The 13191-nt window shown below is 37.4% G+C and overlaps 2 protein-coding genes across 9 annotated transcripts in view; both read left to right on the forward strand.

Moving 5' to 3' along the window:
- The window catches only part of Zbtb20 (zinc finger and BTB domain containing 20), a 795981-nt gene that overhangs the window by 487020 nt on the left and 295770 nt on the right, over window positions 1-13191 (forward strand). The gene's annotated exons all lie outside the window — the stretch shown is intronic.
- On the forward strand, window positions 3078-3744 carry LOC130870999 (dynein light chain 1, cytoplasmic-like). The gene has a single exon (XM_057764042.1). The coding sequence runs from the start codon at window positions 3194-3196 to the stop codon at window positions 3461-3463; it is 270 nt and encodes an 89-aa protein (XP_057620025.1). The 5' UTR covers window positions 3078-3193; the 3' UTR covers window positions 3464-3744.

Raw genomic sequence — 13191 nt, forward strand, 5'->3', positions numbered from 1 at the left:
CATCCTATAGCTATTTATTTACCAAGATGTTCAGAAAAATATGCCCTCAAAGAGACTTAGACAGAAATGTGTTCATAGTGACTTTATTCAGAATTTTCTAGAGCTGGTGTTGTGGCTGATTTTGTGTGTGTGTGTGTGTGTGTGTGTGCGCGCGCGCGCGCGCGCGCGCCTATATTTTGGCACAAGATAGAGTCATTTGGGAAGAGAAACTCTCAATTAAGATTGGCCTGTCTGTAGGGGTATTGTCGTGATTAGTGATTGATGTGGGAGGGTCCAGCTTACTGGGGGCGGTGCCATTCTTGGGTGTATGGTCCTGGAAGCTGTAAGAAAACGGACTGCACAACTGCGGAGCAAACCAGTAAGCAGCACTCCTCCATGATCTCTGCTTTAGTACTTGCATCCAGATTCCTGTCCTCACTTCCTTCCATGATTAATTATTATGTGTAAGTGTTAGTAAAATCCACCCTTTTCTCCCCGTGTTCCTTATGGTCATGCTGTTTTATTACAGCATAGAAACCTAACTAAAACAACTGGAAAGGTGCAATGGATATACAAAATAGGATGCCAATAAGCAAATAAGCCCAAATAGAATAGATATACACAACATTGATGGGGATCGGAATCGTCTACAAAAACAAAACAGAACATGAGGAGAAAAACTATTTTTTGCAAGTTTACAAAAGCAAAATAATTTATGGTGACAATTTTAGAGTGTTGATCTTTTTGTGGACTGTAGGAATTGACTGGCATTTGGCTCAAGAAACTTCTGCATCTCTCTCTTAGGATAGTGGTTATATGGTAATCATTTATCAAAATTCTTATTACATGTTTTTAAATATTAGTTTCAGGGTACAAAAGCAAAAATAACAAATAAGATTACATCAGATTGATAGCTCTTGCTGATTGATGATCCATTACTGGATATATAGCCAACAAAAGCAAAACTGTGCTAACCAGACAGATTCACCCCATGTTTATTGACGCATGCTTCAACAGCCCAGAAATACAGACAACATACTGTCAACCAGCTGATGAATTAATGGGTTAAAAACCATGGAATATTTGCACAATGAAATAATATTCAGCTATAAAAGAATGGAATCCTGTCGATTACGGCAGCATGGAAGGAACTTGAGAGCAGATAATACACTAAATGAAATCAACTGTCCAGAGACAAACACGGACTTGGTGACTCCTGCTGTTCTAGAAACTGAGAGTAGAGTAGTGGAACCTGACACTGGTCAGAGTTGATGGGGGGAAGCATGAGGCCAGTTTATTCAATAAATTCCTCATTTACAGTTAGGAAAAGTATATTAGAAGATTCTGATAAACAGTGTTTTTTTTTTAATTTACTGATTTTTATGTGTATTGGTGTAAGGATGCCAAATCCTTTAGAACTGAAGCTGCGGACAGTTGTGAGCTACCATGTGGGTGCTGGGAATTGAACCCAAGTTCTTTGGAGGGACAGCCAATGCTCTTAACCACTGAGCCATCTCTCCAGCCCCCATTAACAGTGTTTTCTTTAGGCAAAGATAATTACTGTAAACTTTTTTAAAACTAGAAGAAATAATTTTGAATATTTTCAGCATGAAGAATTGATACATTTTTGAGAAAATAAATGTTTATCCTCAATTGACATATATCAAAACATCACATGACATTCCACAAGCACAGATAATTTTTGTATCAATAAAATGTTAATTCTTCTGCATAGAGTTTTTACCTTGATTTTTGACAAATTCATATTTGACTCTGATCAGTTCTCATCTAAAGGGCTTCAACCAAACCATGTCCCTAGACTCTGTGTTAATTAACCTTCAAATCTGTCTTAAACATTTTTTTCTGCCCGTGATTCTGACTGCAAGAGATGTGCTAGGACGTAAATTGTCAGGATTTAGAAATCCATGGGACATTCAGCGTTGATGAGAGATAACCAGTACCAAGCCTAGATACAGGCTTGCAGTGTTTCTACTTAAGGCACATTCTCTCCAATACTTCTTAGTGTCCTCTCCTGTCAACGATGCTGTCCCTCTAACTATGCTCCAATTCCTAGGCAGTGGAGTGGGGAGTTAATCCAAATTTACCTTCTTTTGATTGCAACTTATAAGACTAATAGCAAACTGTAGTTTAAAAGCATCAAAAAAATGTCTAAAGTTTAAAAATTATTTTTCCTTTCTACTATCCAAACTATTTATTTCCTGGTTTCTCTATATTTTTAGTTAGTCAGAGCCAAAAAAAAAAAAAAAAAAAAAAAAGAAAAAAAAGAATAATTGAATATTCAAAGCTGATAGCAGGCAAGATTTCAGTTCTTTTCCAAATGTAAGCTTCCCTCTTTTCTGCACCTAACTGTGAAGCTGGTGTTCTTACAGCATGATTTTTAAAGCTGAAAATTCTGCTTTACCTAAAACAGCTGTGTTTAGCTTATTCAGTACGATTGGGTCTTATCTGACCCAGTCTTTTACTTCTTGATATGCACTTCCAACATTACCCAAGACTGACTATAATGGGAGTCTCTCTTGCACTCATAGTGAATATTTATTAAAGCACTTAATACCTGAATTATGAAATGCAGACACAAGCACATTAACCTGGCTGAGTTATTTCCTTTCTCGCTTTTTTAAGCACATATTTTAGCCCCGTCTATCAACGCCAGATGGCAACTACATTTTGATACACTGAATATTTACTAAGTCATGTGGTATGCTTTTGAAGTATTTTTTATAGCCCTTCCTTCAAATGAGCTGACTCATCCTTCATTCATTTATTCCTACTTTTAACAAGTTGTATTTTTAGAAATTTGACCTCAGCTTTATCAAACTGATGAAGGGTGTTTTAAAGCGATGCATCCGAAGTTCTGAAGGCCTGATTGTGCCTTCCATCCTGTCATCATGGTACATACTCAACTTTTAACGTTAGTAATTATTCATTTCTCTCATATTTTCATAAAACTTGATTCTAGTTGCATAATAGCAATGAGAAATATATTTGTGCATAGATAGCTTTAAGATATTCAGAAAACTAAAAGTGTTTATGATTAAAATGACCATAAAAATAACAACTTGGGCGGCTGGCGTGGGGCTCCTTAGATGCGCCACGGCTTCGGTAGCGACCGGTTCTTCCTTGCTGCCTGAGCGGCGCCAGCACCTTCCTCAGGAGCTCGCAGCAGCCGGCTGGCCCCTGCTCCACGGCAACCATGTGCGACCGGAAGGCGGTGATCAAAAATGCAGACATCTCGGAAGAGATGCAACAGGACTCGGTGGAGTGCGCTACTCAGGCGTTGGAGAAGTACAACATAGAAAAGGATATTGCGGCCCATATCAAGAAGGAGTTTGACAAGAAGTACAACCCCACCTGGCACTGCATTGTGGGGCGGAACTTCGGTAGTTATGTGACACATGAAACCAAACACTTCATCTACTTCTACCTGGGTCAGGTGGCCATTCTTCTGTTCAAATCTGGTTAAAAGCATGGACTGTGCCAAACACCCAGTGATCCATCCAAAAACAAGGACTGCATCCTAAATTCCAAATACCAGAGACTGACTCTTTAGCTTTGCTAAGGGAACACCTCGTTTGAATCTGTTGTTTTGTGCGGAGCATCATCCTCTGTACGAGTTTGTGGTTATAAAATAATTAGTAAAACAGCTTACATTTGTATTTATTTTCTAGGCCATACTTCTGTACCCTTCCCCTTTTTTTTTTCCCTCCCTTAGGCCATTCCTTTAAAAATAAATCTGTTTGAGATGTAAAAAAAAAAAAAAAAACTTAACAACTGATGATTTTTTCCATGGCCTACATAAAGAACCAGTGGGAAATAAACAGAAGAGCTAATGCTAGGACCATAGCAATAATGACTGTAGTTGTGCCAGGAAGAGGACGTACTACGTGATTGTGATAGTACCCTAAGGCCCTCAGAATACTGATGTTCACATTTCTTTGGTCTCCATGAAAATATGCTTTTGTGGGAGCCAATGTCAAGATTTTATATAGACACTAATATTTCTTAATCTAAGGCGATATAGAGTTTGGAGATAAACATACATAGCATTGAAAACTATGGCTGGAGGTCAGTGCATATTTTAAGAACTCTTTTCCATTGGGCTCCAAATACACTTTTCACTTACTAAGTTTTATGGCTTCTGGTCAGTATAGGATAATGTGTATCTTTATATTTACATATCTAATTTATGCACTGCTGATTAGTCAAAAGTATAGGCCTGCATAAATCACAGTATTTACTTTCATTTTAGGGGACAATGCTTTCTGTATCTTCATGGCTTTAGTTCATTGTGTTGGGAATTACCAAGCCCCTTCTTGACCATGTCAGTGATCTTCTATTGTTGCATTTTGAGCTTTAAAGTACATTTGCCCAAATTCTAAGTAGACTCATGGGTGTTGTTTCTCTAAATTTTCTCTTTGTTTTTGATCAAATTTGATTCTTCCATTAGGCTATTATTCTAGATCACTGTTTACAACTTCTCCAGTGCTGCCCTTTGGAGCTCAGCCTTTCTAGTTTGTGAACTGGAACATTAGTATTTCATGCAGCATAAGTGAGAAATACAGTTCTTGCCAGTATGCTCTTATGGACAGAAGGTATTATAGCTCTGCTCTAGCAATGCTTTAAAAAACTGGACACAGAGAGCTTCTCTAACTTGGCTCATTGAGCCTTTGAAAATATAAATCATTAAAGCATAAAATGTTTATCACAATGTCTTATACAGCAAATAAGTGGTTCATATTACACACAGGATGATTATATGTGTTAGTGGTATCGAAGTAACAGTAAGAGAGTGAAAAGTAGACTTATTAATGAAATAAATAATTATTACTTGCTAATACATTTCTTGGTAAATTTTCAGCCAATGATAACATAATAATGAAAGAAATGTCAAAACAAATTAAGATTTTGATAGTTTAATCAAAACAGCACAAAAAATATTTAATGTAAATTTACTTAGTTAAAAGTACAACTTTGTTTCCTTTCTAATAGACAGCCATTTCAAAATATAAGTAGAAAAGATGTTCAAAATTTTATCAATTAGCAAATAGAGATTTCAGCAAGATGCTACCTAGTCCATTACCAAATATTCAAATGCTTAATACCTCAGGATTCAATATCTTTTCTTTCTCTCACATAAATGTCATAATTACAAACCAAACACAGATAATAGAGGAATATGGACTACTCAGTGAGTAGTGACACCACACATCTTACACGAATTCCACAGGTAATTTCTGGGTCAGAGATGACCAAACTGAGGATGACTTGTGCAACGCCCCAGTGATAACCAGTGGAGATAGATTCTGAGCCTAGGCGCCCTTGATTCTAGCATCTCATAACTCCTTTCACACAACCTCAGTAAATCAGTGGCCAGTCTTTTCAGAACCTCTGCTTGACTGTGGATTCCTGAGCTCCCCAAGCTGGTGTTGGGGCCTTCTGTTCCTCGGTTCTGGATTTGATGATGTGCTACAGAGGCAGAGAGAAGCAGGAAGGGGAGAATGGGAAATAGAATTGACAAACATACCTTTGCAACTCCCTTTTCAGATAACCGTGTGCTTGTTTTCAAGGAGTGGAGCACGAAACTACCTCTTCTAAGTTCCTTATAATCAGCTAATTTCGGGTAGTTTTACTTCTTTATTACATATATTTTAAGCGAGAGACCTGTGTGTATGGTGTGTGTTATACGTATATATAATCATATTTATACACATTTGAGCATGGGTACATGTACATATGTGTGCGTGCATATGGAGATCAACATTCTACTTCAGTAGTCATTTTCAATCACTGTCCACTCAATTTTTTGAGATAGAGTCTATCACTGAACCTGGAGTTCACCAATTTCACTAGACTGACTGGTGTTCAAGTCCCAGAGATCCTCATGTCTCTACCTATGCAGTTCTGAGATTCCAAGCATGCGCCATTAATTTTTATGTGAGTGGTTGGGATCTGATCTCAGATCCTCCATACTTGTGCTACAGCATGTTGCTGGCTGGTCCATCTCCCTAGCCCTATAATCAGCCATTCATTAGTAACTCTAATACAGAATTCTGAGGCTTTTCTTTCTGAAGGTATTTCATAAACCTTTTCATCTACCTAATCTGCATATTGTACTGAAGTTATTTACCTTCCGATGTTTTGCAAGTTCCCTTAGGAATACCCTTAGCAACTGCCTTTTCATACAAACTGCCTGGGAAAGTTTAAGAGGATCAAACCCCTTGTAACTAAACAAAATAGACCTTTTGAATGGAAATTTAATAGCAAATTAGATTGGCAGTATTACAGGGGGATGAATGAAACTTTTGTTTTCTTTACATTTACAGTAAAAAAAAAGTCTACTAGCTCTCTGTCATACAATAGAGTGGATGAAAAAATTGTTTTGTTTTTGTTTTTTGTCTTATTTTACAATATATCTTGCTTCTACCACATTCTACCAATTCACCCTCCAAAACAAACCTTTAGCCTGGGTTGTCCCCAGTTGCCTTTGCCAGTTGCACTAGGCCTTGACTGGAACACGTGTTCCTAATGGAAGACGAGTTTTCAATGAAAGAAATGGTCTGTTCACCAAATATATAAATTCTGTGACAAAGGGAAGGGATGTGCCTTTCATTCTCATCAAATGAGGCTACATGAGGCCTTCACAAACTCCATGTACCCTCATGGTCCTGCTTTGAGAAGGCATTTGGGAGGGGGTTGACAGATAGTCTCGACCTTCCTTCTTATTCTCTGCTTTTCAGATAGCTTATCTTTCTAGTGTAGATGTTTTATAAAACTGAGAAATCAGGGGAAATGGTCTCTAAATTATCTATGCTCTGTATTTTAAATGAATGGCCCCAACCATTGATAAAAGGTAACTCCCCATCAGAATTACCCGTCCATCTCAATAATTCTGCTAAGTCTTTTTATTCTGTTAAAACTTTTTTTTTCATTATTTGGGTCTTAAGGCATAATTCACTCTTTTTAATCAATCTCTTTTCTCCCTGTATCCCTCAAAAGTCACATATTTTTTTCAATGAAAAATTAAAAATGAAATTACTTTATCTGTATGGATTTTGTGTGTCTGTGTATTATTCATGTATATCGGTATATGTGGAGGGTTGCTTGTATGTGTGTGTGCATGTACATTTAGAGGACAGAGGTTAACTTCTGATGTCATTCCTCAGATGACAGGTAGCACTCATTTCTCTTTTTTTTTTTTTTTTTTTTTTATTTCTTGAAAATGAGTCTCTCACTGTCCTGGAGCTCACATGTAAACTGTAAATAGAGATTTCTCTCTTACCTGTCAGGTTCCAAATAAACATTCAGAGTCTTATATTAATTATAAAAGTCTACACAATGGCTCAGACCTATTACTAACTGTTACTTTTAAATTAACCTATTTCTATTTATCTATGTATTGCCACGTCATTTGTGGCTTTCATCGAGCTGCAGGCATGTTGTTCCTTGGGCAGCTGAATGACATCTCCAAGAATTTGTCCTTCTTCTCTTGTAGCTCTGCTTGGATTTCCTGCCTGGTTCTATCCTGCCTTGCCATAAGCCAAAGCAGACTTACTTATCAACCGGTGAGAGCAACACATATATTCACAGCATACAGAAAGACGTCCCACAGCGCTAGTCTGTCTGTCTGTCCAGGGAGTCCCAACATGCCTTCTGGTCCTGTCTCCCTAGCACTAGGATGGCAGCTATGTATCCCCTCCTGCACCTTTTTGATAAAGGGGGTTCTAAGGACTGAATCGAGATCCTTGTGTTTACACAGCATGAACTTCACCAACTGAGCCTTTGTCCCCAGTGCTATAAATAGTCTTAGTATAACATTCTTTGTAATTGTGTCAAATCAAAGAAAGGTGCAATTGCCTAGTAAAGCTATGGTAAGTAAATCCTCAGTTCATTTGGTTTCTCAATAATGGAAGTCTACATATATTAAAAGTATATTTAGTTAAAGAATGATTCGATTTTGCTTCTCAAGGCACCTGAGGAAAATAGCCAAACTAAATAACTGACCTTTAACAACACTATCCATTGTAAACTGATGCCAGCCAGAAAGATATCAGGAAACAACTGGCTGCAACTGTGATCATCTCTCATATCAGCAAATGAGGCCAATCTCCAGGTTGTGTTATCAACATAAAGCAAATAGTCCTGGAGTGATTGAGAGAAAGGTGTGAGGTAAGGTTGCAAACTCATTTGACTCTGTCATTAACTAAACTAGCAAGTTTTTAGAGTATGATCATATACTTTTTGATAAACATTAAACAATCATATATGGTAATTCTTTGTTAACTGTGTGAGAGAACAATTAATATGTTTGTAATTTATATATGCATATATAAAATCTTCCATGTGTGGTAGCACACATCTTTAGTTCCAGTAGAAGCAGAGGCAGGCTAATTTTTGTGAGTTCCAGGACAACCTGGTATACATAGCAAGTTCTATCCCAGCCAGGACTACAGAGTGAAACTGTATGTTTTGCATAAAGAAGAATAGATGATATTTGATATTCAGTCAACTCACAGTTAATATTTCGAAGCAATAACATCAAAATTTAAAAAATAAGAATGAACTGTTTTGCAAGTAACAAAATAGATGAATCATCAAAATATATATGTAAGCACACAGTTTATATGTGGGTTATAGAATTGTGTGAAAAAGAAGGCAAAGGAAAGATGAAAATGAAAATCAATATGGCTGTTATTTCAGTTGGGTAGAAACAAAATGTAAGGTAGGCATAATTATCTGGTTAGTTGACATTATTGTAAAGCTTCTAGCTTTTGTTTCTAATTTCTTAGTGTCTGATACATCATTAGAAAATAGCATTATGAGTTTCTAGAGAAACAGCCCCTCTTTGGTTAAGAGCACTTACTACTTATCACTTTCAGAAGACCTGAGTTTTGTTCCCAAAACCCATATCAGACTGCTCACAACTGGCTTTAAGTCCTGCTCCATGGAATCAAACTTCCTCTTCTTACCTCTGCAGTCAACAATACACATGTACACATGCATACCCACCTCCCCACACACACACCCCACAACTAAAAAAAATTAAAATACTTTAAACTAGCTATATGAGTGAATGAAAATTGACTGAACATGGGCTAATGATAAGTATATGACAGGTATCAAAATAGAATTAGTGAAATTCAAATATCCAACATGCTAATACCACTAGTACCACCCTACTAGACAAACTTTATACATTATCTACTGCTATATAGATTACCCCAAATGCTTATGGCTTAAGAGAATAAGCAAGTATTGTGTGTTGTCAGAACCTGCTCCAATAAGTCAGCTAGGGTACCTGGAGGAAGGCGAGAGGATCAAGGAAATGGCAGATAAAAGAAACTGAGAAACTGAGATAGAAACACAGGATAGATCCAGGAGGTCTGTTGACCAATACCAAACATCCCAGAGTTTATTTCAGAACTTGCTTTTATACGGATTAAAGGCAGAAGGCAGAACAAAGAGCAGTGCAGTCAGTTAAATACCTCCCTGCACTGTCCTTGGGAGAAAGCACGGGCAGATTTGCTATCTATCATTTGAGTCCTGCTAGCAGCAAGCAGTTTCTTTTTCTACCTGGATGTGCCCTTAACTGGCACTCACCAGCCTGTGTCTTAGTAGATAATGTGTTCTTTCTCATGGGCAAATGCTCTTTCCCATGGGCTTAATCAGAACATTCTCACAGCCCTCAAGGATATTGGAGCAGGCAGATCAGGCAAGCTTGAACTCAAATTACTTTTAAGTCAGAATGGACTTCAGATGGAAACTGAGTTACTTGTGAGCTACCAAAGGCTCTCAGCAGTCTCATATCATTGGGAGGTCAAGAATGGCTTGATGAAGTAGTTTAGGGTCTGTCATGGTGTTATAGTCATAATATCACGCCATGGTATCTTGAGTTGGAGGAGTCTTATAAGATTTCTCACTCACTTGGTTGAAAAGTCAGGAGGGCTGCTTTGGTATCCTTATGGGAGGTTCTGGCTTCCCCTAGAAGGTGAGAGCTAAGTAATAAAATAGAAGTGGTAATTCATTTGTAGACAGAAGTTTCTGTCCTGCCAGGTCCCACAGCCATTCAGTCCCAACAAAACAGACCGAGGCTTATATTAATTATAAACAGGTTGGCCTATTAGCTCAGGCTTATTATTAACTATCTCTTACAACTTAAATTAACCCATAATTCTTATCTGTGTTTAACCCCAGGACTTAGTATCTTTTATCAGTGAGGCATTCTTATCTTGCTTCCTCTGCATCTGGCTGGTAACTAACTCTCTGCCTTCTTCTTCCCAGAATTCTCTTAGTCTGGTCAAACCACCTATACTTCCTTCCTAGCTACTGACCAATAAGTGTTTTATTAAACTAATAAAAGTAACAGATCTTTAGTGTATAAGAGCATTATTTCACAGCATTATTCCTTTTATTTATTTTCAAAACAAGAACTCTAAATTTGTTTGACCTTTTTCCTGACCATTATCCATAACAACTTGTAACCAACATGCTAAACAAAGACAAACATCCATAATCCATTTTTGGGGAATATGGGTATAATTTTCTAGGCTACTTCCTGCTAATTAGGAGCACTGATAATCTTATGGGGACCAAAGAAAATTTAGGATTATAGTCAAGTCCTGACTGAAGTGTTCTGTGAGGCTGGATCATCTCAACCAGTCCTTTGAAGCTGCATTTATTTTATGATTGAATTAGTCACAAAGTTCCATGATGTTGAAAAATACCATCATTGGAGTTTTCTCAAATACTTTCCGGTGTATTCTAGAATTCCATCTTGTGACTGCTGGCAGGAATAACTATGAAACAATATAAAACAATTAGACAGCATTTACTTTTCTTTCTGGGATTTGTTGAGTTGATAGTGAAACCTGGGAGCTTGAATTGGGTGAATCTTAGAAGGCAGGGTCACTGAGGGGTAGTACTAAAAATTAATTAGAAATAGATTCAGAAAAAGAGTAAGCTCAATTAAGTTATTATGGTTAAATATTTAAGAACTTAACTTTTGTAGGCTTCTAGATTTGTTCTGTCTCAGAAAGATGTTGGCAATTAGGATAATTTTCATTCTGTCCCTCTCCTAGACAAAAATTTAAAATATCTGTATATTCTCATTACCCAAAAATGAGTGATTACACTATCCACTGGCTCTATTCCACCCAAATTTTCCATTTGCCACCCTGAACTGTTTGTTCATTCCAAGATTGCCAATATCAGTTAAGTGTTGATCATATTCTAGAACAGCAAAGTAATTAGCAATAAGGTGTGAATGAGGTTTACAGGTTCACAAGGAAAATTTGCATTTTAAAGAGGGGCTTGTTAAACACAAATGAACTCCTAATAGATGGAATGTGTGAGAGAGGATTTCTTTCTGCAGGGGATGGAGGAAAATTTCTCTTGCTCCTTTTCAGTCCAGAAATATATACCGAAGAATGGGTGTGGTGCCTTTAATCCCAGCACTCCCAGAGGCCGAGACAGATAGATCTCTGAGTTAGAGACCACCCTGATCTGCAGAATGAAGAGAGAGAAACCCTGTCTTGAAAAACAAAGCAAAACAAGCATACAAAATCCAAGTCTCATTGGCATTCTCCTCCTGCTGCCTCCAGCAATTACTGCCCACTTCATCCATCCTAACCCTAGCAAGTAGAATATGTTTAAAAGAGAGAATTATCTGTTAAAGATACAGTTCATTGATAAAATTGTGTCTGTTCTTGAAAACCTGTTGCCTGGAAGTAGACCTCATAGCCTTAAATTGTTAGAGTAGTTACTTTAAATAGAAAAAAAAATTTTCATAAAAAACAGGATGGGCGGGGCTGGAGAGATGGCTCAGAGGTTAAGAGCACCACCTGCTCTTCCAGAGGTCCTGAGTTCAATTCCCAGCAACCACATGGTGGCTCACAACCATCTGTAATGAGATCTGGCGCCCTCCTCTGGCGTGTGGGCATACAGGGAGGCAGAATGTTGTATACATAATAAATAAATCTTTAAAAAAAAAAAAAAACAGGATGGGCTTTAAAAAAAATTCCGCTAACATATTCAGATGAAAGATAATTTATTCCCCCCCCAATCCTATAATTAGTAAAAGTTCTGAAGAAATTATTTTTAAATGTGTACAAAAGAAAACCTCTGTACAATTGTCTAGTATTGAGTGTTTTAATTTTTTTTTACCAAAGATATTCCTTTAAGAACCTGCCTTTCATTCTCTGACCCCTTTGCACAAGATTGACCAGTTTCCTCTGTAGAGCCTGTGGATGCCAATATCCATCCCCAGGTGTGACCCCTCTGTAGCTCAGGAAAGCAATAGAGACAGCCTGCTCCCATGTGCTTGTATGCTTGGGTCAGTCATGCTGCTCTTCATAGAAGTATCCTGGATGTTGAGAAAGAAGCACTGTGTTCATAAAAATAAAGTAAGAAGAGCTATTAGTTACTTTGAGCTTTAAACGGTGTTCTCTATTGGTTTTTAATGTCCTTACAGCCATTTTAGAATTGAGTTAGCAATAATGATGTTCACAGAACTAATCTGTATTTGCCAACAAAATAAATAGTGGAATTAGGATTCAAATCCAAGACTCAAAAAGTTTCACTGCAAAGCTGTGTTTTTTTCATTAGCAACTTTTAAGGGAAAATATACCTTTTTGTAAATTAAACTAAACATGCTTACTAAAATCAAAGCCCAAGACAATTCACACACTATAATTGATCAGATTGTTTTTCTCATCTTAAACTTGTAGATAGAAAGATCCTTCTGGCTAAAGACCCAGGAATAAAGCAATGGATTTAGTTTCTATCTTCCTCTTCATGAACATCGACCAATATTAATTTAAATTTTCTCTGAAGATTTACTGTCAATGTAGTGTAAATAACTCTTCTTAAGCTCATGCTCAGGCAGCCCCCATAATTTGCCATCCTAACTAGAGTCCTTTTGAAAATGAAAGTGGACACTATTTAAAGTTTGCATCTCAGCAATCGTAGGGAAACTGGAACTATCCTGAGTCAGGTGGGGGATATGATCCCCCAGCCTAAAAGGCATCATTCTAAGTAAACTAGTCACAAACCGAAAGTCCTGCGAGTTCTCTGGTACCTGCAAGTTTTTGCAGTGACTTGGGACCAACTTCAAGGGAAATATGAAATCAAGGCAAGTAACATCAAATTTCATTTTGGGTGTGGAACTGTTCATATCTTAGAGTAGCATGGAAACCA

The sequence above is a fragment of the Chionomys nivalis genome, chromosome 3 (assembly GCF_950005125.1).
Source record: "Chionomys nivalis chromosome 3, mChiNiv1.1, whole genome shotgun sequence".
Classification (NCBI taxonomy): Eukaryota; Metazoa; Chordata; class Mammalia; order Rodentia; family Cricetidae; genus Chionomys; species Chionomys nivalis.

What these genes read in the sequence shown, in the direction of transcription:
- LOC130870999 (XM_057764042.1), top strand. Translation starts at nt 3,194, where the DNA reads ATGTGCGACCGGAAGGCGGTGATCAAAAATGCAGACATCTCGGAAGAG.